Source organism: Seriola aureovittata, chromosome 23, assembly GCF_021018895.1.
Source record: "Seriola aureovittata isolate HTS-2021-v1 ecotype China chromosome 23, ASM2101889v1, whole genome shotgun sequence".
NCBI classification, from domain to species: Eukaryota; Metazoa; Chordata; class Actinopteri; order Carangiformes; family Carangidae; genus Seriola; species Seriola aureovittata.
Genome location: NC_079386.1, coordinates 3,913,304 through 3,940,161, shown reverse-complemented (window position 1 = coordinate 3,940,161; position 26,858 = coordinate 3,913,304). Strand labels below are relative to the sequence as shown.

The 26,858-nt window shown below is 40.3% G+C and overlaps 1 protein-coding gene across 7 annotated transcripts in view; it reads left to right on the top strand.

Moving 5' to 3' along the window:
- nrxn2b (neurexin 2b) overlaps positions 1-26,858 on the top strand; it is a 721,062-nt gene that overhangs the window by 200,847 nt on the left and 493,357 nt on the right. For all 7 annotated transcript variants that reach the window (XM_056368788.1, XM_056368786.1, XM_056368783.1 and 4 more), the window contains one exon: positions 24,757-24,774. In XM_056368788.1, coding sequence (XP_056224763.1) covers positions 24,757-24,774 — 18 coding nt within the window. The remainder of the gene's footprint in view (positions 1-24,756; positions 24,775-26,858) is intronic.

Genomic DNA, 26,858 nt, shown 5'->3' with positions numbered 1-26,858 from the left:
TAGCATCTGAATGGCAGCGGAAAAGATCATGATTTGGGTTAAAATAAGTACTTCCTCAACATTAGACGATATTTGTTGTCATGGTTACGATATAAACTGACGGGTTCACATGGGAATTTAACACTGCTCTCCTATGCCATATTCCGGTGTTTTGTTGACCCATCCATCCACACCAACCTCCTGTTGATGCAGACTTTGTTTCCCTATAAACTACGCCACCCTTTGCTCCTGTTGTAATTACTACAACTGCTAAATGTTTCCTAGCAACGAAACCTAGCTATGGGTCATAATAACCTACTGCACGGACGACCTTTGTTTTCGTTTTTCACAGAACAGTCAGAACAACATTGTGCCCCTATACTGTTAGGGATCATTTTATGGTCATATTTACTTTCTGCAACCCTAAAAACTTTAGAATTTAACTAACTAACTGTATGTTATAATATAAACCTAACTAATAGAAACCTATGTGGTGCCCTGACAGATTTAAAGATGGAAAGATATTGGATGGACCTTTACTTGGAGCAAGGTACTCAACATCTACTCCTAGACTTTGGGGCTCAGATAATTCAGACCTGTGTAACAAATAGCAACAGTTCATATATATATGTGTGTTCACTTCCAATGTTTTTTTCCAAGATTCAATGGTGTGACCCTATTGTTCTCTCCTCTCTTATTTAGAGGGAGACTTAATTGAATTTGGCCCGTGGAGCATTAATCTTGGGTCAGTGTGGTCAGAGGCTGGAAACTGGATCCAGGTCAGGTTTTTACATGTTGTAATTAAGGTCACCAGGGGCAAGAGGGAGAGGAAGGGAAATATAATGGGGGAGGAGGGATGGAGGAGCACATAAGATAGATTAGGAGGCTAAGGGAGGAGAAAGGGAGAAGTATGGAAGTGGGAGATTTCCAGATGAGCAGTAAAAGAAAATACAGAGCAATGGCACCCATGGTAGATTTAAAGATCACAAGTGAAAGTGAGGGCTGAGAGATCTCAATGAAAGAGGGATGAGGGAGGAAAATGGGATGAGCAGCATATAGACTGTGACATATTTTCACTGGGAATCATCTGACCAAAGGCATTTTGCTAATATGAGCATAGCCAAAGGGGCAGTGATTACAACAAAGGCTTTCAAACGTGAGAGAAACACACTCCTCTCTCTTCCTTTTCCTACTCTGCCTCCATTCCTCCATCCATCTCTGTTCCCATCTCATTCTTGTCATCTCTTTCTCTTTCTCTCTGTTTTCTGTCTGTGTCTGTCTCTCTGTTCTCATCCGCTCTCCAGAGAGACAAAATCAGGCGGTGAGGGGAAACCGATGAAGACGGGGATATATGGGAATAGAGGAGGGGATGGGGAAGGAGGGGCAATGGAGAGATGAGGGCCATCAGGAGATGAGTGTAACAGGAGTAGAATGATAATGACCGGCGAGCCCTTGCTTTCCGCTGCTCTGTCTCTCCACAGTCGTGGTGTCACAGGAAAAAAATCCGCAGAGCATGCATGTACTGTAACGTGTAATCCAGTCCCTGCCTACACATGGCCTCTAGACTAGAAGCGCAACAATACAGAAGCTGCTGTAAAACCCTTGAGGGACCAGGACTTCCCAACAATTACCACAAGGAACATCAAAGCGATCGCACACTCATGGAATTAATCACCCACTTCTATGACACACATACGCTCATGCACACTTATTGAGATGAAGCAGTCTTGCTCCATATCTTATTCCTACAGTCTTAGCATTGTTCGATTGCATAAAGCTCATGAATACTCTGCTCTGTGATAAAAGCTTTTCCAAGCTACGAATTTAGAGAGCCAAGAGTTAAAACCACGCTCTAGTACCACACACTCCCTGTAATGTTCTCTAAGCATTTAAATGTAGACTGCAGCAAAATTGAAAGCTGAATAAGTAAATTTTTAGACCGCATATTTAATAATCTTTTGAGGAAAGAAAAAAAAAGGAGCTCTGGCCGACTAGAATGAAATGTAATGAACAAAAATAATCACCCTCTCTTTCACTGTTTCTCTCCCTCTGTCCTAGAGAAAATGATATTTCTGCATTTAGTAAATAAAAAAGAAAGAAGGGAGAGCTAATCTCTGGTGGGAGAAGGGGACGTACTAATGAAACATGTTGACACATGTATTAGAGGCTGCCATAATTGAATAAGGGGATTTGGAAGAGAGAGAGAGAACATTATTAAGATATGTGGGGATTTAAAACGGTAGAGAACAGAAGCAAGGCCAACTGAGTCAAACCGGCGGCTAGAAATATCTCCTTCAATTTGTTTTTGGCTCGGTTTGTTTCGGTCCCTTGTGTGTCCACATGTTATGGTTATGTATTTACTAAAAATATATAGCTTTGTAAACCACAACTAATTTCTGTTAGATGTGGCCGTGATGGATTTGAACCTTTCAGTTTGACTGTTTCCTTGAAGACTTTGACCCCTTCCTGCAACCTTGAAATCAGCTGTACACAGCTGAGGATGGTACATATACTGTATGTAACAATAAAAACAACCATTCAAATAGACAAATGAAAAATATGAAATCAAATGTTGAGACGCTGCTTTTGCTTCTCCTGTGAGTTAAGAAATATAGTCAGAAAATAGAAAACTGGTAGGTTGGCCCAATGGTGGTGCAACAGGAGTAGTCATAATATCACCAAAAACAAGATCCTATGCTAATATTACTTCATTATTAAAGATTTATTATCACAAACAAACACATAGCTACCTACCAAACTCAAGTGGAAGTTAAGTTTGCTAAAATATTAAAACTGCAGAAGCCACAATTTTTATTTCAAAGTGCTTACATCTTAACAGACTGAATCCCAAACAGTGGCTGCACCAAAGAATACCGTATTATTGCTGCTAATTAGGATACTGTTGACACACCATGTTTGCCTGAACTTACTTGACTGAATAGCAAAAAAAAAGGTTGTGACTATTATGCTACATCTGCAGGGACTGGTCTGGCCGTCTTCCGCTACTTGACCTTTTCTATTGAACCAGAGCATCAGTCTTCAAACAGTGGTCGTCTTACTACCGTGTAGTAGGGCTCACTTGGATTCACAGCCAATACAATATTCTTTTCAACCTAACACATTCAAGCAGAGCAAAAATAATTTCATGCATAACTGCAGATACCGGCTAATATTCCTTCCCAGTGTGTAAAGAAAACATGGGATTGCTTCCTGACTGCAGTAATGTGGAGAATAATCATACCATAGCTTTGAAGTGCAGTTCCTGAATTGTTGGCCGACCTTAAATTCATAAAAGCACAACAAAAATCTTGCAAAAGGCAAACCAGTTAAATTTAGTATCAGGCAAGGATAATGGCTCAAAAGCACAGGATTTTAATTTAAAAGCAAATGTAAAGGTTGGGTTAGGGTTAGGGTAACCCTTTTTTTGCATTGAGGTGCAGTGCTGCTGCAGCTGGAAAACTTGTTAGATATGTTTTTCTTTTGCATGCATTCATATAAAGTAGAGGTCAGTAATAGACGGACCGCGGTGACATGGATTCAAACCCAGGCCTCCTGCTGTCAGCTGAGCCTACATGGTATGCGCTGTACCAGGTGAGCCACTGGGGAGCCCTTCTGTTATGTAATTATTACTTATTACAGCCGTTATTATTTTTTGAGATGATAGAAGAACATTTCTACCCTTTTCTTAACAAAATTAGCAGGTGTGAGTGCATTTTTTAAATGTCAGTAAACTTGAAAAAAAAAAAAAAGGCGACTGACTCCTTTTAGACTGCGAGCCAAGGTTGCCTTTCTGAGAGGACACAACTAACTACAGGGAGCAATGTCTTCACATACAGTTACAGAGCACATACAGACGCAGTGGAGAAAGAGTGAGCTGCTGGCTGCTGTGCAGACTGGTAAAACAGATCCGTTGCATCTCATCCCCAGCTTGGTGCCGCCCTAAGAGTCGGAACCTCAGTCTGAGACCCTTCGATCTGTGATTGTGTGTTTTTAAAACTTATTTCAGGGCTGCAGCTCACTCTTTCATCCTGGAGCGCAGTGTAGCCGCGGTGTTTCTGGTGTAACAACAGTGTACTCTGCAGGTGATGGGTCTGTTTACAGTGTCTACGTTGTAGCAGCATCACAGCACAGAAAAGGTGTGGAAAAATAGCGTGTTCACCCCAGTGTTATTATATTACATTATGTAGAGAACGTATTATTTATCCTCCCACCACCACCCCAGACCAACATTCTTTGCTTGAAGAAATTTAGTCTAACTGGACGTCTTTGACTTACGATTGAATACCACTGCTATAAGGTATCAGACTGCTCCATGTGCAGTTGATTTATGTCACATTACAGAATTCTCGAGTCCCAGTTGACAAGTGTAGCTTTAATTGTCACACATTCCTTTATAACACTGCAAACAGACATTATTCCAGATGAACTGTCAAAGTAACTGAGATCACACATAGTGACAAAAGACAAAAGCTGCTATATTCTCCAACCACACATTAGGTGAGGTTACAGGATACTCAGCTAGGTGAGGAAGCCCCACCCGGACTATCACTGTGACCGCACTCCGTCCTTCCCCCTAGAGTGTTTCGGTCATACGGCTAATTAGTAGATAGTCACAGTCTTGAAATCCTTGCCTCCTGCTAACCACCTGTAATCTCCCACTGCATGTCATTTTAATAATTAAATATACTAAAGCTTTCAGGATTCATCGCCATGAGTTACAGGACAGCAGATGTACACTTAATGGCTAATGAATGTCCATAATTGACCGAAGGTTGTGAACTGTACCGCTATTTGCCAACAGCACTGTCGACAGAACCACTCCGACAATGAAATTCTTTTAAACCTGGCTGCGCTAATTACAATTAAATATAATCACTGAAACGGAGTATGTAGCAGTTAATTTTATTAAGTGACTGGTAAAGGCTGATTAAAGCAACGACTCAGCAAGGAAATAACAAAAGCCAACGAATATGTGTTTAAAAGTTTACTGGAGTTTTCTGATAAATGAGCATCAAAGTAAGACAAATACTTTAATTAAGGACAAGTTTATTTTATCATAAACCTTAATTATGAGGCTTGCTTCAAATACTCAGAATGAAAACATGAAATGATTACCTTGATTCTTTCATTGTTCGATTTAAGAGAGAAATCCAAAAGAAATATATATATATATATATTGGAAGACACTGGAGTTTTTAAATTAATATATGATGAGGATCTTATTATGCAAATGCAGTCCGAAACCCAAAAGTGAATCCCTCAGAACACAGCGGCTCAGGTCAGTGTCAATAGGAAGTGAAGACTGCAGCGGCATGCTGCAGGTCAGAACCTTAACCGGCTGAGGCTGCACAGTTTTTAATTCCACTCCACAAACATTTGAGAAATGACTCACAGCGACCTTGTCCTGCCAATGACTCCTTTTCGTGGGACTGATCAAAGCTACCTATCTTATCTCCAAATGGGCTTAATTGGGCAGATGATTTGTGTAGTGAAAGGTTTCGACATATTACTGAGGCTTGGTGGACCAAAATAATTCCCCCCTTAGTTAAAACAAGAAGCCGGTGCCAAGTGTCTGGAGTGCTTTCGGCGGATTTGCTCAACGCTCTCTGCATCAAGGTGAACAGAACCCAAAGTCCCTCACCGAGGTTACTGGAAATTCACAGGTTTGAAATGAAGTGTTAGCAATTCATTAGCTGGTTTTAATACAATCTTACATCACTTTTTGTCAAATCTGATTGCTTCTACCAATCAACAGTGGAAAGACTTAGATGGTATCCTCTTACCTACTATATTGAGTTCTTGAATGAGAAAAGGAAACGTTTATTGTTTAACTTTTATCCCTACGAGAACACATACTCATGTTCTGCTTGCAAATGAAAAGGAAAGCTGGTGAAAGGTTGTCACAGCCTCTCTGAATTAAACATTTTAGACTGGGCTAAAATACTCCGCCTCAATTTTTGTCCCTCGCTAATTTTGAGAATTCACAGGGCTGTGGGTGGTTTTGTGCTCGCCGAAGCATACGAGCAGAGCCAATGAGGCAAGCGGAATAACATTAGAGCCCGCGATCCAAGGAGCAGGTAGACGGGTGGGGGGATGGGGGGTTGTGTTGGCGACTCTGATCAAGTGCATAACTAATGGCCGCTGCTCCAAATGTCAGCGGAGACGTGGGGCTACCCTGACGGACGACTTCTCAGCTGAGATCACACAAGAAATATCAAATTACAGGAGCAAATCAAAACAAGGGCTAATTTTCCCAGCAAGCACCAGGGGACAGAGATATTATGAGGAGAGAGAAGGGTGGGTTAGGGGGACCTGGATGAGAAGGGGGTTGGAGGAATAAAAAAAAAAACACAACATCAAATGAAGCCATTAGGCAGAGCAGAGGGCCTTCATGTAGACTGCAAGCTTTTATGTCGATTAAGAACAAAAGAGGTGCTGTGTAACTTATAGGCTCGCTCAAATGTTTCCATTGGGCTGTAGGCGCCACAATCACATTCATGAATAAGATATCACACTCATTTCTCTGTCTGCATGATTTGCATTCCCAATTCCCAAAGCCAGTTTGTAAGCATTTCTCAGTCCTGTGATTTATCAAGTGTGTTTCCCTTTAATAAAAAATAAATAAATAAAAAGGACAGAAAAAAAGAACCACTTAAGAATTACAGAACAGATTAGTATGCCTGTGACGTATGTGCAAACACAAGTCTGTGAGCTGATATCTTGACTCTCTGTTTTGACAAAGAGGTCAAAACTGATGTGCACTGCTCATTTGACACTAGTCTCATTTCTTTGAATAATAATAAAAAACTACTTTCATAACTGTCATTGGTAGCTTATGCAGACACATGTAACAGGCCTGCTTCCTCAGGTGCTTGCTTTACCTGCACCTCTCTCTAACTGCCTCTGTGTGAGGGTATAGCTTTTTACAACAATGCCCTCCTGAGGAAATTTAGAGTAGAACAGTGTATTACAGGCAGCACTCATTCAAACTGTGTGTGTATTTGTACATCAATCATTCTCTCTGAGGTTCTTCTTTATCTCTCTGTCTGACTGCAGACGTCTGTATTTTTGTCTGGCTGTCTGCTCAGCTGTCCACTCTGATTCTACACTGTCTAATCGATATCCATACTGGTACATCACAAATAATCACGGACATGAATCGTTAGAAATGGTTAATTCCAGAGTTCAATGGAAAAAGCATCACTGATGGAATTCATTTAATTAATTTAAAGTCCTGATGTGGGGTGAGCAATGTCCTCTAGTAGCCTCAGAAACCTGTTCTGTTCTGGGTTTATATGTATAATACTGTATATGGATGCAAAATGACAACAGGACATCAGTATTTTATAAATCTTTCACAAAAGACGATACCAAGTTATTGTGCTTTTTGAAGTCAGAGGATGAGGATGCAAAAACTGCATTTCTCTGTGGATTGAGCGCTTTGATACTTTCACAGTATTAGTATAGAACCTAGACCTGCTTTATAATCAAACAACACATGGATATCTACCTTTATACTATATGGGACCCTTAATGTAATGCAAATAAAGTGAATGAATTGATGAAAAGATTAATGAAAAACAAACTTAAATTGACTTGATGTGCTGTTTTCAGAAACTTTATGCATATACATGAGAGTTCTTCAAAGAGAACGATCAGCTGTGCTCAAACAGTGATACAGTGCTGCACTGAAAGAATCACAACCTGGTTAAACAGAAGTGCAGCTGAATTGACTTTGAGCCTTTAACACTGAGGGAGATCACATTGCGTCTCCATCAGAGGTCCATATTCACTTGAACCCTGTAATGAAACAGTCATGGTGGATGAATGGATTTAGATGTGAACCCATTTCCTGATAAAGAACGGTGGCTACTGTGGTGAGAGGTTTGCTTTTTTGTACTGTGTGCAAGTTAAGAAGATTTGGGTCATTGCTTTCTCTACTCCACTTATCCCATAATTCCTGCCTGCATCTCCTTATTAATTATTCAGTGTCTGCCCCGCCAACCCCCCGATGGTGCTCCCCAGCTTTATTTTTTATTTTTTTTTTTTCAGGATAAACTAATCGGGCTTTGTAACATTACCTTTTTTCTATTCTCGTCAGTCTTCTTTTCATCTCCTGTATTCTTGCACTCCAAAAAGGTTTGTTTAGTTACTTTAAATGTTCGAATGCACCCCAGGGAGATACAACAAGCAAACAGCAAAGAAAAGTTCTAAAACGGTTCATACATTTTAGAAGATTACATCAGAAAACAGCACCTAAAGTGTGACGCTGTTTATGATACCAGCGTGTGCATTACAAGAAAACACATAAAAATGTGTTTGACACGTTAAATGAACTTTAGCTCCCTTTAAGTTCTTATTTTTACTATTTGTATCATTTTTAACTGGATGAGCAGTGAGGGTGGGGGTGGTGGTGGAGGAGGGGTGTCTGTCGATTTCAGCTTTAAACTTGCCATCTTGATAGATTCGAATTTCAAAGCAGTTACAATTGATGTAAGGAAATCCAAAGATGGTTCAACCATTCAAAAGACTGATGATGACAATTCTAACATTTAACCTTTGTAAATGAATAGTTGCTGTCACCAAGATGCTAAAAGACTGAAATAAATAAATAAATTCATTTAGGACATCACCACAGCAGCCTCTCTCTGCGTTCCATTCATGTTGTAATACTTGTCTCCTAGGAGAAACTCAGTTTTTCCACTGATGCAGATGAAGATTAAATGTGTGACCATCGACTCCTGGAGGACTTTATATGAACTATGAAGCATCCACCACTTATGTTTGACCAAGTGAGATCAATGACACTTAAACTTGGCTGTAAACAATTAGAAAACCATAAAGTCAGATCTCAGTCTCTCTCCTTGTGAATAAGTTGACAGTTCATTAAAAATAAAAATAAACTTTATTTATTACATAGATAATGAGTGCAAAAACAAAAAAGCACCACAGCAACTGCACACTATGAAGATACACTGCTGGTCAAAAGTTTAAAAACACCTCCATTTTTCCATTGAAATATAGCACAGTTCAGTAGAAAAAGAAACTACTATATGTGTATAGAAATGTATAAAGGCTGTTGCATAAATCATTTCACTTTCAAAGAGCACCTCCTCCTATGTAAACAAGAGGAACTCGTGGGATGTTTGCTGACAACTACTCTTCTGGCACTGCAGTCAGAAAAAATAGTTTTAAACTCCTCGACAATGTTCTGATGCAACACAATTCCCCACAGTAGTTACACTCGTCTAACGTCTATATTTTGTTTATAGCCTGAGTGAAGAGACCGCTGAACTTGCAAGGCTACCCCTTATTATGCTACCTATTCATTATTTAGCATGCTCTTACCTAGCCCAGTACATTTTCTCTCCTATTAGGAATCAGTAATTCCTATTCAGAAACACCGGAGGTACATATTTTATAAAATATGCACCAATAACTCTTCTAGTTGGTAAGTCTACCAAGATTTGGCAGTGTTATGCTAGTTGCAGATTATGCAACCTCCAGCCACCAGCCTCAAGCAGAGATGAGGAGTGGGCTAATGAGGTCTGGTAAACTCACTTCTTTCTAGCCTCTCAACACCTGATTTTTGTTTCGTTTTAAAATGTGTAGTCTTTAGATCTCCCTGACTGAATTCACCAGACTTCACGCAGCTCCCTCAGGAGCCACAGAATGCTTTAAACAACAATTTTTTACATATGCAGTGATACTCCCCAACACCTGTAGCAGACTCTGATGTGTAAAATCAGTTCCCCTTTAATTACAATAGAAATTGTGATGTCTATTAATTCCACCAGGCGTGTGCTTAACCAATTAAAACCTAAGGCATCCAAAACCTCAGCATTGATTGGAAACAACTCCCTAAAACCTGAAGGTTTTCTGAAAAAAACTTGAAGTTCATTAAAACCTTTATTACTCAGCCTCTGAAGCAGATAGAAACATGAAATAAAAAGAGTTTGAGCTTAAACGTTTGACTTTTATTGTAAGTAATTGCCTTGGAAACTGGATATGGCTGGAAAAACAAGCACATTTGTCAACATTGTCAGTTCAGTTCAACTCTTTATAACATTTATTGATATTTTTTTGATGTTGATGAACATTAGGGTAAAGGCAGTGATGTACAATAAAAGCCAACGTTTTAAAGTCTGGAATGGTTTTTATTGGTTTCATTATATTTATGTTTCTATCTGTTTTAGAGACCGAGAAATAAATGTTTTAGTGACAGCGTTGCATCAGATGAATCTTTACCTTTAGCTAGCAGTGATACTAGCTCACCAATCCTCTTCCAACATATCTCACCCTGAGCCGCGGCTAGCTGGTTGGCAGCTTAGCAGGTTGCAGTCAGTGTCTTAATAAGTAAAATGTAAGTTGTTGTTTTTGTTGTTTTCATCCAGTTTACTGCTGTATTCTGCTTCAATATTGTTCCCCTCGTCGTCAGCCATTGTCTGAACCGCGACTTTAAAAGCCTTTTTTTTTACAGCTAAAACTGCTGGAAAAAAAAAATGCAAAAAAAACTAAATTTCCTATAATGTATTTCGCTTTCCTGACCCATATTTCAGGGAATCACAGTGCATTTCATTAGTCATATGTCTTAAAAATTACAAAATCATATACTACACACGTACGTCTCAACCAAACATAAAGGGAAAAACATGCATATGCTGCATCAGGTCTTAATGGGTTAAAGTCATGGTGGTGGGAAGAGTTGGTATTGAGTTGATCCACAGCATCCAAGTAGCTTACACCGGAACTGACACCACAACAAACAATGTGAACATGGTCATTGTACAACATCCAGAGATAAACAAGGATTCAGGCTGAAGTGTTGCTATTAGTCACATACAGGCACAAAGATGTGTAAGAAAGGGAAGTGGAAAGTGAGCACACATGGACAGCAGATAGAGTTGTTTGATACATGTCTATCCAGTCTTAAAACGTAACACTTCAATCCATCCTGACACAGGCATTGTCCCTCGGTCAAAAAGCAAGGCAGAAACCTTTTATAATGACCTGTTGGTTCCAGATGGTGAGTGTTTGATATGCAAAGGATCGGCTGTTGTTGTACTGATTGAGGAAGGACTGTAGGAAACCGCTTCTAACACAGAACTCTTGCAGAGATACATGCGAGTAATACATTATGAGTAGGCCAACCTCTGGAAGCATCTTTCAGTCATCACTGAGTGAATATCAAATAACTGCTACCATTTGTAAGTCTCAGTTACAATCACTTTGACCCAGCCAATTAATTGGGAGATTAATCAACTAATACTAATATTAAGTGAATAATTTAATCAAGCAGCAGGGCTTGGCAACAGTAACCACAGACCATTAACTCGGGTGGAGCATTACAGCATTAGTCCAATCACATCTAACAGAACAAGCACACTAATCATAAAGGAACAGAGAGGAAGCACTGATAGCAGGCCACTCCAGCATTTACAAAGTACCCTTCTTTACCCCTCACAAAGCAGCAGAGCATGCTGAAATGTCGCCACTTTGTTGGACCCAGGAGAGCCTTCAAAGTGTCCTTATTTTACCCTTATTCATAGACAAGTTACACTGTGCCAAATCCTTTATTTTCCCTTTTAATATTTCCTCTTCCCTTCCCTTGTTATCTTTTTTTTTTCCTCTCTCGTTTTTACCTGCTCCTGACTTTCAAGTTCACTCACAGTTTCTTCCTTTTATGGCCTTTGTGCTATTGGCTGCACATTTCAAGAAGTTGTCTGGCAGGCATCATTAAAAATGACTCATGGGTTTCATTGCCACCAATCAGGTGACTTTCTTAACTAGTTTCAAATGAGCAAGAAGACCATGGGCCTTATCCAGCTGAGCATCTGATTAAATCTGTTTATCAGACAGATAACACCAGAAAAAATAAAACCATCCAAAAGGCAACAGGAGCACATTTTTGAGGCATGTAAATTATGTTACATTATGTAATAAGATGCCATCACAGGGAACAGGGACAGACTATAAAAGTGTTTGACAGTAATCTTTGATGTGTATATTATATCCAGCGTGCTTTGGCTCCAGTAATTATAGAATAATTATATCTGCTTGTTGTTTTGCTTCCACACCAAAAATACCCCCTACTCAAATACTATTCTTTCTCCTCTCATTAATGCAAGTCCTCTTGGACAGAAATGATTTCTTACAAGATGAGATTGACATTATAATACCAAAGTGTGGATGACGTGAATCAGAAAACATCTCTCCTTCTGTGCCCATTTTATTTTTGTCTTTGTATGTAATCTTCATTTTCTAAGAAAGGAAAACATTTCAAGTCGTATCTAGTGTTTAGCGTCCACATTTTTGCTCTTGACTGACGCGCTCACACCGTTTCGTTGGCAGGCTGAAATTACACATTGTTCTTGCGGGCGCTCTCTAATGGCAAATAAGGGAGCACTTTCCTGTTTTGCAAAGGAAAAAAAACAACAAAGCATCTAATGAAATTGGCGATCAAATATGGATGTTTTTCAGAGACAGTTGTGAGAATGGAGACATAAAGAGGAGCTCATCACAGGGAAAAAGAGTCAGAAAGCAGACCTAAGCCAAGGAGGCTGCAAATGCTGACACTTCATCAAGTGAAAACCCTGAAAAGAAGACAGTTCTTTTACTGTGAGCCAAGAAAATAGAGTTCACAGTGGAAGACTGGGAAAACATAATCTGAATACTGAGGCATTTGCTATAAGTTTTTTACACATGTAGCATGTAGCTTTAATGTGTTTGCCATGTTTATATGTGGAAGTGTACTGTATGTTTGTATGTAAGCATGTGTGTGTTGGCACGTGTGCTGTCAAGGAGCACTTGACATCATGGGAGAGGTATGGGATGAGGGGAGCAGAAGGGGATTTGGTGAATTACTAGGCTGCAGCCTCAGCATCGAGTTCAGAGGATTAGAGCAAAGACTGGGGTCTAGGAAAGAGGTGTGCAGACGCACGGGTGGAAGGGGATCAGTGTGTGTGTGTTTGTGTGTGTGTGTGTGTGTGTGTGCGTGTGTGTGTGTGCGAAGCCTTGGTCAAACACTCGCTTCGAGCATTACCCAGCAACTAAGAGGTACCATGTCATATCAGAGGAAAAGCCCCCTCAAGGTCACTGGAATGCACAGAAAGCGTGATGTGTGGTGTGCCATCTGAAATAACTTCTCTATAACACACATTTTTATCAGCACACTGGATTATAGGACATGTGCAAATTCACTCTGATTCAAGGAAACACTTAGCTCTCTACATGAACTACATGTAGAATGTGATTTTTGGCTAAATCCATCTATCCCTTACTAAATCCTATCCTTTTTTTTTTTTTAAATACACAAATACCAAAAGTAGCACCCTCAAAAAATCATACTCTTTGTTACATCCATAACTGGAAAAACCATTCAATTTTTGCTTCTCTAACCCATTTCATTATTTTGTTACCGCTATCTACCACTGTCTTTCTGTCCCACGCTGCACTCAAACAGCACCATGATGACAGTTGCAGCCATCAGTCTTATTTTCTCCTGGGAGAGCCACTCTCCTGCTGGTCACTGAGGGATCCAAAGGACCGATGGTTCCTCAGAAAACCACTCTATAACTATCAAGCCCAGCCCAGTTGCTCAACTATGACACTGTTACCTGGCAACAGAGCTTTCTCCTGTCTCCTGTAAAGGTAGCAGGACAAAAATAAATAAATAAATACATATGGATTATTATGGTTAGATAAATCATTTATATTGTTTCAGTGAAAATCACATTTTGTATATGTGGAAAAGGTATAGGTTTCTCAGGTTGTTGATTGATTTATTAATAAATGGAGATAATAATGGCCTAAACCTCTTACTGTCTGTAAACCAAAAATAAGATTTTGCACATAGCCATTATCCACCTGAGAAAACATTGCAGAATGCCTTAATATCCTTTGATCCATTTTAGACCAAGACTATTCCATTAGGTGTTAATGTCATTTTCTGTCTGACAGATATCAATACCACTGCAAATAACTTTCTTTCGCTAGCTCTCAATTAATTCCTCACAGTTCCCCATTTCTTTGAATGGTGGGTTCTGCTTGTCAACTTAACTTTCACTGTTTACTGTCAGTCTGAAAATCTATGCTACCTAATTGGACGCCTCTTTTGAGTTGGGATTACTGTACATGATGTTTTCCGTGCATCAAAAATAAACACAGTGGCATTTTAATGCATGAGAACACACACATACACCCAGATATTTAAAGTTGTACCAAACTCCCCAAAGCTGAATGGCAATCAAATGATTTAATGGTACGTAAATATTTAATTTGAGAGGTACATGGTCCTCCAACTAACATGAATTCAAATACCTCCAGCGCTACTGCATATGTGTAATGGAGGCTATTTACCGTATAATTAGGGTTTGGACACAGACAGCTTACATAAAACACTAAAGAATAGTTCCAAAATTCCACTTTTCACAGTGGCTCCCTTATATCCCTGGCAAAGCTGCAGTGATCTAAAGTTACCCTCTCCCACATGTCTTCCCACATGTTTACCATATGCTGGCAGTGGTAGAGGGACATATTTAACCATATTTAACTGCTGTGGATTCCCAGTGATGACCCTGGAATATGATCAAATGCTTAAAAGTATTTTAAAACTCCTTGGAACTGTCACATAGAAGAAACATGAATCTGAGAACCAATAATCCTGTTTCTACACTACTGTCTGCTGGTGATATAGTGAGGCTCTAACAAGCTGCGTGCTTCTCACCATTAGAGTTTCTTGTTTGTTAATTGCTCGTACATTTGTTTGCCCATATCTGGATTCTTATTGGCAGACACTGGTTTTATTTTTTTGTGATTACCTACGATGGGGTTTAAAACTCTGAGACTACTTTCCCATGAATGGGAAGGTAGTCTATAGACCTCACTTTATATGTAAGGTATTCTTAATCGCAAGAGAACATCAATGATAGTGATCCTTCCAATTTCTACAAGAGTGGTTAATTGATTTTAGATTAATGTGTGTAATTAAACCTGCTTGATGGTAGGTTGTGATGCCCAAGGGCAGAGCAATAGTTGAGGCTGTCCTCAGAAGAAAGACAGCAAAATCAGTCGTTTCAACAAGGGCCCCAAGATGTGATACGTTTCTGTCTGAGTGACAAAGCCCTCCAGCAGCCAGAGTAATTATGATGGGAGCAAATGAGGAAGTCAGTTGTTCTTGAAATAGAGTGACAAAGTTTGCATATGGAGGAGGTTGGGGTGGATGGATAGGTCAAGAAAATGTCAGACTTTGAAGTGGGAGAGCGCTTTTGGCATCATATCTGAAGACGCATCATATCTGAAGACGCTTCTATGTGTGAATCTAAAGGGCAGTTACATGTACAGCCACAGGTACCTTGTTTAATTGAAGGATCTTTTTTGAGTTGTTCTTTCAAATATTTCTATCTGTCCTTGTTTTGTGCATATGAGATAGCTCTCAGATACGCTTGGATAGGTGCAGATCAGATGTTTGTCCCTCACATCAGTTGACAAATCATTTTCTCTTTCTTTCTCTCCCTCAAGTTGCATTGTTGGAAATTTAGCATGCACAAGCAGGAACCATACATGTATGGATAGACTGTTTTCAAGTTTGTGCAGGTCATGGGGATATCCTACATTCACTCACTCAATGGATGCTGTTTTAACCTGCATGAGGGGACTGAGAATCATTAACTGCCTTGGGGACTGGTTTGTTTGTGGGACCTCAGAGAAGCAGTACTGTCAACACAATATTATGTTCTTCAATCAATTGTAGGGCTTGGGATTGCACCTGAACAATGGCTCAAGCAACCTCAGGTGAAGATATCGTATGTAGTTCTTGGGCTAGAAACTGCACCAATCAATCTGCTCCTGGAATGGATACAGGAATTGAGGACCTATCCCTTGTTATTTTATTTTGGATCCTAGTTCAGCTGGGTACACTACCTTCACTTCATGGGTTTGATGGTACTGATGCCTAAGCTGAGGCTTCATCGAGTGAGCTTTTTTATTTTTAGTTGATTTTAGTTGAGTCGTCCTGTCAACAGAACTGAGGGAGTTGTCCATGACCAGTGATTTTTTCCTTACCTCACATCTACAGCTGCATCCCAGGTAGACTGGTTTGACAGTGGTTGTGGTATTGTTGGGTGGGCCTTGGTTCAAAGTACCCTTTCCAGTGAACTGGGTGCCGGGCCCAATTAACTCAACAGCAGACTTGATGTCAGGAGGAGGTCTGAACCCACAGAGGTGAGGACTCCATCCTTACATGATCAGATATGGTGCTGCTTCACCTGGCAGAAGTTAACTGTTTTTTTCTCCCAGGGTGACAGCCCATTGTTCGTTCTTGTTCTCTTTGAAGAACAATTGCCCATCTCCCAGACAGGATATTATGTTGCACACATGGCCTCAGGCCTTGCTTTGTACCTTCACATCTTTCAGTCTTCTCCTGTTTTTCTTTGAAGGGTTGCAATGGAGTGTTGAGGCCAAAAATGGTGATTCTTCTTCACCCCAGATGCTGTGGTTTTTACTGATTCACACTCCCTCTCAGGATTATGGATTATTCTTATGATTCTATGTTTATCATTATTATAATTTCAGTTTTATTCAATTTGTCAGGATGATTGTTTGTAGCTAATTTGATTTCTAATTTATTACCAAAGCAGTCAGAATGTTCTTCATTTGTGCGTTATACATACTGAGCAAGTTGAGAGCTTTCCTACTGACCTAACCTTTAAAAATACTGGGGTGAATTTGAGTTGCTGGCTAATGATTTTTTTTTTTTTCAATGAAGGCAACCTTTCCCTGAGATGACCCCCGCATAAAGAACATAAATCACTTTACAGTAATTACACATCTTTGGTATTGCCTTACTGTTACTTGGCTTTTATCCTAAAAAAAAGTGTCCCTGTCAGAGAAGTGTAGGCTGCAGTGCGGGCTGCAGACTCAACAGTAAAAGCAGTAGTGAGAAACTGTTGAAGAGAAACAGCTAAGCAGAGATAAAGAGGCAGAATGGGAAATAACGTTTAGGAAATTGTCTTCATTTATCTTTGAACTTATAGAAGGGTTATTCCCTATTTAAATGCACTGCTTTGAAAATCAGTCTAGCATAAGTTTTGAATCATTCCCTCATTTCATTGTCATGCATAGCATTTGGGTAACATTTTACTACACACCAGTCGAGACCGATACAGTGTAAGGCCTGGGCCGCAGTGCTTACCTCACCTGTGCATGAAGGTGGTGGAACCAGTTTTTGTTTTTGCATTCATGTTAATAGGTTAGAAACATAGACTGTAAATAAAGATGGATGTAGCCTCCATGATGTCACCCATTAGTTTCTGAAGATCAGTTTTGAAGCTCAGAGTGAGCTGCTCCACTGTTGCCATCTTGGCAGTGCCCAACTCCACCGATCTCCCGGCTGATCCAAAAATGGGCAAAGAGGAGGGAGCCAAGACTTTGGTGCATGTTGGTTTGTGGAAAGCATACACTCACCCACCTGTCACTCAAAGTGGCACACCCTCAGTGATGCAGAACTTTAAACCTTAATAAAATGTAAATGCTGTGTCGGGAAGGAGGAAATTAGCTCTAGAGAGCAGAATAGTTTTTTTGTACCAGGCTGTAAACATGTTTATTTCTGCTGTAAAGTTGGACATTTTAACATAAGAGTCTATGGGGATTGACTCCCTCTTGGAGCCAGCCTCAAGTGGCCATTTGAAGAACTGCAACTTTTGGTACTTCTGTGTTGGCTTCATTTTTCAGCCTAAGAGGTTGCCACTTGGGTTCAGTAGCAACAACTTTCACTATAGTTTCAGTGTCAAGCCTGAGTCTGAATATGTCACAGACATGAAAAATAATATAAATATAATTTTTTTTAAACTATTTTAGCAATTGCATGTTATTAAAGAAGAAAGCTGAGGCTACATGTGTTCTATGTAGTCAGAGCAGAAACCCAGTGTAGGCTATAATTATATTATGTCAATAGGTTAACAGGGCATTAGGTGAAGGTCAGTAGTTTTCCCGTGCCCTTACTTTCTCTCTCTCTCTGAAAATTTATAATGAAAATAAGGCAAACATTCTCTAATCGATGGACATTATCAAAGGCAAACTCAGTGTAGAAAGTTAGGGCTTGCATACACACACATACGTGTGAGAGCCACAGTGGTTCAGTGAACTGTTCATTACACATGGCAGTGGTAGGTGTTGTGGTCCAAGTATAAACCCGCTAAAGAGCTTCATTTGCACCGTTGTGAGAATCACATCATCTTTTAAAGTTGTCGTGCTAACACTGCCATGTGCATTTCCATACCAAAAGGCATAGAACTCTTCATGTTCCCAAATGAAAATCTTGAGCTAAGAGGAAGCCTCACTCCCCGTCTTGGTGAATGCCACCTGTCGCACCTCTCAGCAGTCACCGTGATGCAAATGGAATGAAAATGTTGAACAGTTTAAGCTGCGTTACTGTTCAGCAGTTTGCCTCCAAGCGTAGAAATAAATATACTTTCTACCACGCTGCACTCATTTACTCACTTTTCCACACAAGCGTAAAGAATTTAGAAAGTTAGGTTCATGCAGAGAATGCTATTTAAAGGCCAGGCAGAGGATGATTACTTGTCAGTCACATCTTCAGGGAAAACTGAACAGATGCACTGAATGTCACACACTGATCTCTTTGCCCTGTTACCAACAAAAACTCTCTTCAAATGCTGTAGTTTAGGCACATTATGTTCTCAGCACTTTACCTCTACCTGAACATTTTAGCTCATGTTGAACTGAAGACTGTGTGTTATTAGTAATCTGTGTTACGTTTTGTCTAGTACTGACTGAGGATGTCATATATTTCAGTTAGATATCTGACAGCTGATAATGGAGAAGCAATGTGAAAAAATACAGGGAACAGCAAATTACATCTGCATTTTGGTTTTGTATTGAATAATTTAATATAATAACAATGTGTTTTATTAAAATCATTGAACACTTACACAAATTGCCTGCTATTAACATGGCCCAGGCTAAGAAAGAACACATGAAGACATGGCCGACAATTTACCCATTTTCTAATAGCTTTTTACAGCACGATAATGCACCGTGTCACAAAGCATAAATCGTCTAAAACTGCTTTCATGAACATGACAATGAGTTCATTGTGATTCACTGGCCTCCCCAGTCACCAGATCTGGATCCAACAGAACACCTCTGAGATGAGAAACTGGCAGCTTGAATCTGCAGCCGACAAGTCTGCAGAAATGTTGTGATGCAATCACGTCAACATGGAGCAGCATCTCAGAAGAAAGGTTTCCAACATCTTGAGGAATCCAGGCCACCCAAAACTGAGGCTGTTTTTTAGCAAAGGGAGGCTATACCCAGTATTAGTATGGTGTTCCCAATAAAAGTATTCAGTGAGTTTATTAATACGATTCTTCTAACATCACCAGTTTTTGATAAAAGTCTTCCCACGTAGCCTGAGAGCTATGTAAAGAGTATAAACCATGCACAGGTGGGTGTTGTCTGTGGTGAACCTCTAGCATGAGATTTCAGGGTATTGCTTTCCTTGCACAACTCAAGAGCATAGTGGTGTGAGCAGCCTACTGTTTCTGTCCATTTAGCATATTAGGTGAAATCCACTGGTAATAAGATCTTGATCAAGGCAGAATGCCAGCAGTTTTCCCTTGTTTGCTCTCTGCTGTGGAAAATAAGCATAAAGTCATTCCAGCAGTTGTGTTGTCACCTCTGTGTGAAAGTATAAGTATGGATTTTACCCCACAGTGTCTTGGGGATTCAGTAAATGCACAATCATCTTTCCTATTTCCATACTTTTGCCCACCACAAGGGAAGCATGACATTTGTTTTTTCTGTGTAGATACCACTGATACAGTATTGTCAAACTTTTATAGTTGTAGTCACATTGCAATAGACGTCAACAGGAGCAGTTTAAGCTGTTGTTTGTTGTCAGACAGTGACTGGGTGTTGAAATGAAATATCAGTGAAATGGTTGAAGACTCGCGCTGAGTAAGAGTTTTTGTCTAAATTAATTGATTTCTAATATGTTCCTCTTGCTGTTGCCTCACACCCGCTGCCTCTGTCTTTAACTCTGTGATGTTTTTCAGAAGTAATTCTGGGAGCATAAATTAGGTTGTTTATTTGTGGGTGCAAGCTGGTCATGAAGCAAAGAAAGAGAGCAAAATAGAAACAGTATGGCCTCTCATTCATTCATGAATTTAGAACATCTTCAAAACTGGTTTATGCTAAGAAAGATACAGTGTAGTTAATGCCAGTAAAGGACTAGTGTGTAGGATTTGGTGCTGTCTAGCAATGAGGTTAGAGATTGCAACCAATTGAATACCCCTCCCCTCACTCCTCCCTTTCCAAGCGTGTTGGACAACCCACCGATGTTCAGGTCTTCAGGAAATGTAAATCAGGAAATGTCCTCTCTTGAGCCAGTGTTTGTTTTGTCCATTCTGGGCTACTATAGAAACATTGCTACATGTCGGGCTCTGTGGAAAATAACCCTCTACTTATGTAGATATGACACAACAATTCTTATTTTCAGTTGATAATACACTAATGAAAATGTAGTTATGTATTTTATTATATTCCATTTTTGTCTGTAGATCCACCTGAATCTTACACACTGGTCCTTTAAGGATGGTTGAATTAAACTTAGATACACTATAGTGTCAGAGCCCTGGTATAGACTTGTTTCACAGCACACATTTTAAGCTGTCACAGTAGGAAAAGCATAAGTGACATTTTATTAACCATGCTAGCATACACAATACCAGGACCCTGGACCTAGCTCAACTAAATGGCATGTAGCTGTTTTTAATATTATGAATTACACCAATGCTTTTCCTGCTGCTGGCATGCCAAAGTGTCTGCTGTGATAAAGGTCTGTTGGCTATACTTACTCAGGACATAGCTTACATGTTTTCCTTTAAATGGAACCACGCCATTGTTAATGCTGGTTGTAATTACACCCGTGCCTTTCCTGCTATGAACAACGAGAAAGGACTTTTCTGACTGTCTTCTAGTCTATGTCAACCTTTGAACCACAGTGTCCTGTACCTATCTTTGGAAGAGGGCTGAAAGACCCCACAGTGAATTTAAACCAGGACTTGTCGGCAGACTAACTAGCAAATTAACAAAGGCTGAGGGCAAAGAAAGGTATTTTGTGTCTTCTAACTTTCTCTAAGGGATCAGTTTACAAGTCGAAATAACAGCACAGCTGTTGTCTTTAACTTTAGCAGTACAGAGGACCAGTCTGGAAATGGCTTCTAGTTTTAATGGTCACTGTTTCATATTGTTACAAAAAACATGTAAATGAACAGCTTTATGTTTAATTTAGCTGTATTAAAATACTAAGAAGCAACAACAGCTGAAACCAGCTGACAAAAGGCAGGATACAAATACGACACAATGAAGTCATGAATATACTAATATATTACGTCATTTGGCAACATTTTGCGACTTTCCCAGCAGGCTTTAGTTGCTTTCCATTGAAAATAGTTTTTTACTCTGTGTGTGTGTGTGTGTGTGTGTGTGTGTGTGTGTGTGTGTGTGTGTGTGTGTGTGTCTCTGACTCATCCATGTGTGTCGTGTTCTCTCCACACTCCTCTCTCTCTCTCTACATTTATGGGCGAGAGGGGCTGACAGCTAAGCGTGGCTGAGAGAGGTGTGGAGAGTGTGGTAAAAGTAAAGTAAATCGACAGCAGACAGGGGTCACTGCTTCTCATCTGTGAGACTCAGTTGCAGAAAAGGAAAGGGGGTGGGGTGGGGGCAGCCAGGCTCAGGGGTCATTTTCCAGCTTGCTTTACCAGTGATGGCACGATGGTCACAAAACGTTACATGCATTGTTCGGTGTAACGAGGGGTATCATAAGGAGTGTGTGGACAGTGCAGCTGGGCTTACAAAAGCCCACACAGTTTCAGAACTTGCCGGTACTGTCACTGCAGCTCACCAGCCTTGGCCTCAATATGTTTCCCTTGTGAAATACTGAGGACCAAACTGTTGCTGGCATCCAGCTGGGGTTATTTACTATACTACAGGGGTCACTACAGATTTTATAGCTCTGCCCCTGGTTCCTATCAGCTCTCCAGGATGATATATCATCAATAAAAGATGGTCCCCCCAGCTCTGTGTCCCACCCTGTAAAGATGGCGTGGCTGCCATAACTTTATATTTGTACACAGCTGCCATGACAATGATATTACATGGGAGCACATATCCCGCTCTGTGTATATCTTTATTTCTCCTCTGGTGGGCTTGCTGTGGGCTGGGAGGAGTGGAAAGACATGATAGATGAGTCATGTTTGACCAACTATCTCTTCACATGCTCTGTTCCCCTATCTTTGTCCCCTCGCCTTACACACACACACACACACACACACACACACACACACACACACACACTCACTCACTCATTCACTTCCTACTTGTCCCTGTCATTGGCTTACCCCCATGTGTTAGAGTATATTTGTCGATATCAGAGCAAGCAGGGCGGCTGATACCATTTGAGAGTTGGAGATATCCTTGTCAAAATCCAGGATATTAAAAAACAAGGCCTGGGAGACTGAAGCCTATTGATTGTATTAATTCCTCTGGCACCTTTTCTCCTATTGCCTTCATCCACCACTGTGGACGTTTAAGCTCTATCTCAGCTCTTGTGCTTGGACTGTAGATCAGGACTAAGGCCGACAGTGCAAGGCAAAGCACCCCACACTCCATCTGCTTTGGCTGGGATTCCTGCTCTGCTCCATGTGTGGGGACTGAAGAGGTTCCTTTTCACCTTGGACATGGAGAAGTAGCCATCTTTCCTATATGGATGACAGCCTATCCTGTGTCACTTTGCCTGGCAGTTATATAAGGGAAGGGAAGTGCATTGATTGTGGCCCTATACATGATGCAATAGTGTCTGTAAAATAAGCTGAATTGGAGTTGTTCATTATTTATTCAATAATCCGAGGTCACGCAGGAAACTCATCTCAAGTTTCTTAAAAAATACTGTTTCTTATCCATATCACAAACAATATTGCCTGCCACTTTAGGACAGAGAAACACTAATAAAATACAAAAGTGCTGATTACATTCTTTCACATATGTCCTGGAACATTGTACAGCTACTGTAACGTTCAACAGGTCACTAACAAGAAGGCACATAGGCCCAAGACAAGACTGTTTTAGCATCTTAAAAATGTGCAGCTGGTGCAGAAATTGTACTGTGTGTACAGCGCAACTGAAAAAAAAAAAAGTTTTGCTTTTCACAAGTTAATTGGATGTGCCCTCCACCCTGAATTGATCTTAACACTGTATACTTTTTCAACACTTAACACCTGCCAACTGATGAAGCAGCTCCAATGTTTAATTAGGAATTTGACCTGACAGCACAGATCAATATTTCAGATGAAAATTATGCATGTTTGTTAAAAAGCTGATTTATTTATTTAATTTTTTCTTCTTGAATCACCTATTGAACATTGGAAGGAATCCAAAAGGAGTGTGAGCCAGGCTGTGCTGTGGGGTAATGCAACGGGTGCCCCTTCAAATTCATAACACCGCACCACACAACACACCATCCCTCCCACCCCCCTCCACCTCTAATGCTGTCCGTCACTCTATCGGTGTCTCTGACAATAACTGTGTACGGCGTGAAGTCCACCTGAAGCAGTGTTGGTTAATGTGCCATGCTGTTCCTTCAGGTGGTGACAAGAAGCAGAGTGCAGACCTTGTAGTGTTTTCTCGTAAGGGTGTAAGATTAAACACGAAACTAAACTCCACTCGAAGAAATAAGTTGTCGCTGTCGTTGAGGAAACATTTACTGGTGACTCCTTCACACTGACATGGAGTGAAAACTGCAGGATGATAAAAAAATACAGAAAAGCATTGCAAAGGCATGTATTACCTTGCGTACATTTGTAAACATAACATTCTTTTTTAAATCATAAGTTATTAAATACATTTTTATCAAATAATCATTGATATATGAACTTCAACATGTAAATAATGACATAGAGCAACTTATAGATGTGAATAGATCCTTGTACAACTAACACATGTCGCTTTCTTGCATGACAGGAAGTGAAGTTTTGACTAACAGGAAGTGAACTAACTTTAACGAACATAAAAAGAAAATACAATTAAATACAAAGGTATTGCAAAGCAGAAATTAACATTACAAAATTACAACTTATGTCTCGTAGACAGCACAGCCCTGTTCTGTGATGTTATACCCATTAACTAAGAACTATTTACATATTTATGCCAATCAATTGTTCAATTCTGGCTTCTTATTTGTACTTTTTTTATTCCTCTTGGTTGCTTTTGTTAAAAAAAAAGAAAGAAAGAAAGAAAAGAAAATGGTCATATAATCTGTTTTTGAGTAACACATACCTGGTAAATGCAGCTGGTGAAATTATTAAGTAAAGAACCCACAACACTTTTTTAATGAGTTGGAGTCCTAGCAGGAGTTATTTGTAGTGTAGTGAGAAGTGGAGAGTGAATGCTAAGAAGTTCTCTGTTCTCTTTTGACCTTTCAGAGTGGTTTTATAAAGAAAATATGAAGGCTGCATCCTGAACATCCCTGCTAGTTGTTTTCCTCCAACATATCAATTAGCAGCTCAGTGTTGAGGCTCATGTTTTGGAATAGCACTCGTGCAGATGTCTAATTCTGATTTCTGACTTTTCTTTCCCCTCTCCCTGCTATTATGTCTCATTTAGTTGTGACTATTTTCTGGTGAGCAGGTGTACTCGAGTGACATTTTCCCTTGCTCTTTGTACTGATCCATCTCTTCCTTTTTCTGTCTCCCCTCACAGGTGACTCATCTCAAGCCGGTGAGTTGACTCCGTTCTGTACTTTGTGCCACCTTTGCACGTTCTATTATATGCACTCGCCCTGTTACCATAGTGACTGACTGGTTCCATCCCATTATTATTGTACTTTTTTTACGCAGTTACGTAGGAGTGAACATTTACATGCACACAAACAAACACACCACCAATTATCTCCTTTAACTAGAGTTGGTGGGCTAAATGAACAATGGAACTTTCCTCTGAAAAACTGCTGTTAAATAGAAATCACTCATTATTTTTCTCCTTTCTCTCTTTTTCATTCTTTATGCATTGCAGCTATTTGTTTCCTACTACATTACCTCTCATTTGTTTGTACTGTATATTGAAGAGGGGATTTCCAACAGTTTACCGCGGAAAGACAAAACTCTAAGCCCCTTCTTTGCAAGTCTCATAAACTGCATTGCTTTCCAATGTAAATGCAAATTTCCAAGGTTTCAGTGAATGACTAACTAGTCTGAGAGCACTGGGACGATTCCGTTTGAATGACATTGTACTGTACGGTGTTGTTATGCTGCACTGCGCTGCTTCATCAGGACCCACGATTCCATGAGTTATCCCTCTGTCATAGTCAAGTTCATGAAGTATGTGAAGGTGACTCATGTAGTGGCTCAGATGCGGTGACTCAGACTTAGAGGTATGGATGTCAGTAAAGAGACTCTCAGTGCTACGTGCATGCTGTTATACGTTCCACCCTTTATTTGTTCATCTGCCTCAAGTGGATTGTGATGCTACATTTATCAGACTTTCAATTGGTGTGGCTGTGGTTGAGTGCTTCTCATTTCCGAATGGGACTTGTGGTAGCAATTCAGAAGTACAATGCATATCCTCAACACTATCAACGGCTCACTTTCTTTTAGCTACTTCTCCCACATTGCACTAAATTTCCAAATGACTTCCACATTCATACAACTTATGACAGAAAAATGCAAATTCTATTTCACCGTCCATGTTGTTGTGTACTAGCTCTGAAGTGCTCTGGACCATTAAGTGCTTCATTAAAACATGGGCAGAGGCTTTATCTGTAAATATGCTGACATGTCGCAGGGTGCTAACTTTCTATCAGCATATCATTTGGGGTGGGGGGGTGGAGGACATGAGCAAGGAATAGGGTTGGGATAGGGGGATGAGAGCAGAGATGGACAGAGTAATGGGACGTATCAACACCTCACACAAACAGTAAGGGAATGAGATGGGTAGAGTTACAAACTCCAGCTCACAGCACTTTGCAGCAGCCAACTCCTGCTTTAGTGATGTGTCAGTGTTATCGCGCCTCCTAATAATTAGCTTTGTCTCGCTGCAGTACCCACTATGCATTATGAACGTGCCATAGTAATCTACAGCACAGCAGAATGTGTGGCACGTAATGAGAAAAACATGCAGTCGTTCTCACACAGCCATGATTCAACCAATCCCATGGTGTAGATTTTCCCCTGTGAGTTCTGTGCTGTGATAATTGAAGCATGTCCCCTGATCCTTCATTGTAAATAGTTTTGTGTGTGTGTGTGTGTGTGTGTGTGTGTTTGCATGTGCGTGCATGTGTGTGTGTGTCGTGCTTGTCAAGCTTTGTCCAGTGAGTGTTTGGCCCAGAGATCTGATGTCGTCTGAATACTAATGTGGCATTTAGTCTGTTTTGCGGCAGCTTGGACACAGGGTGGGGGAATGGAGGTTTGGTTAGGGACATGTTCACCCTCGGGGTGCAGTGGAGAGTAAGGACAAATACTCAGATACCACACCCGTTTCTTTAGTACCCTGCAAAAATGGAGATCCAGACAGGGGAAAGACTGAAAAAAAAAAAAACTAATTAAAATTTGATCTGGGAGGCCAGTGCAAATTGAGTTTCATCTTCATTAAGACCATCGGGCAAAGAAGAGGGAGATAATTCAGTTTTGCTTTCGAGATACAAGCTGTTTCTGTGCCAGTCTGCAAATTCAACATGGTTCTGGATGTGTGTGTTTATGTGCAAACACATTTTATAGACCTTTAAGGTCCCACCACAGGGAATCTATTCATCATACAGTTTCTGAGCAGCTCATGCTTTATTTTTGTGTTCTGCATACAGTGATTAT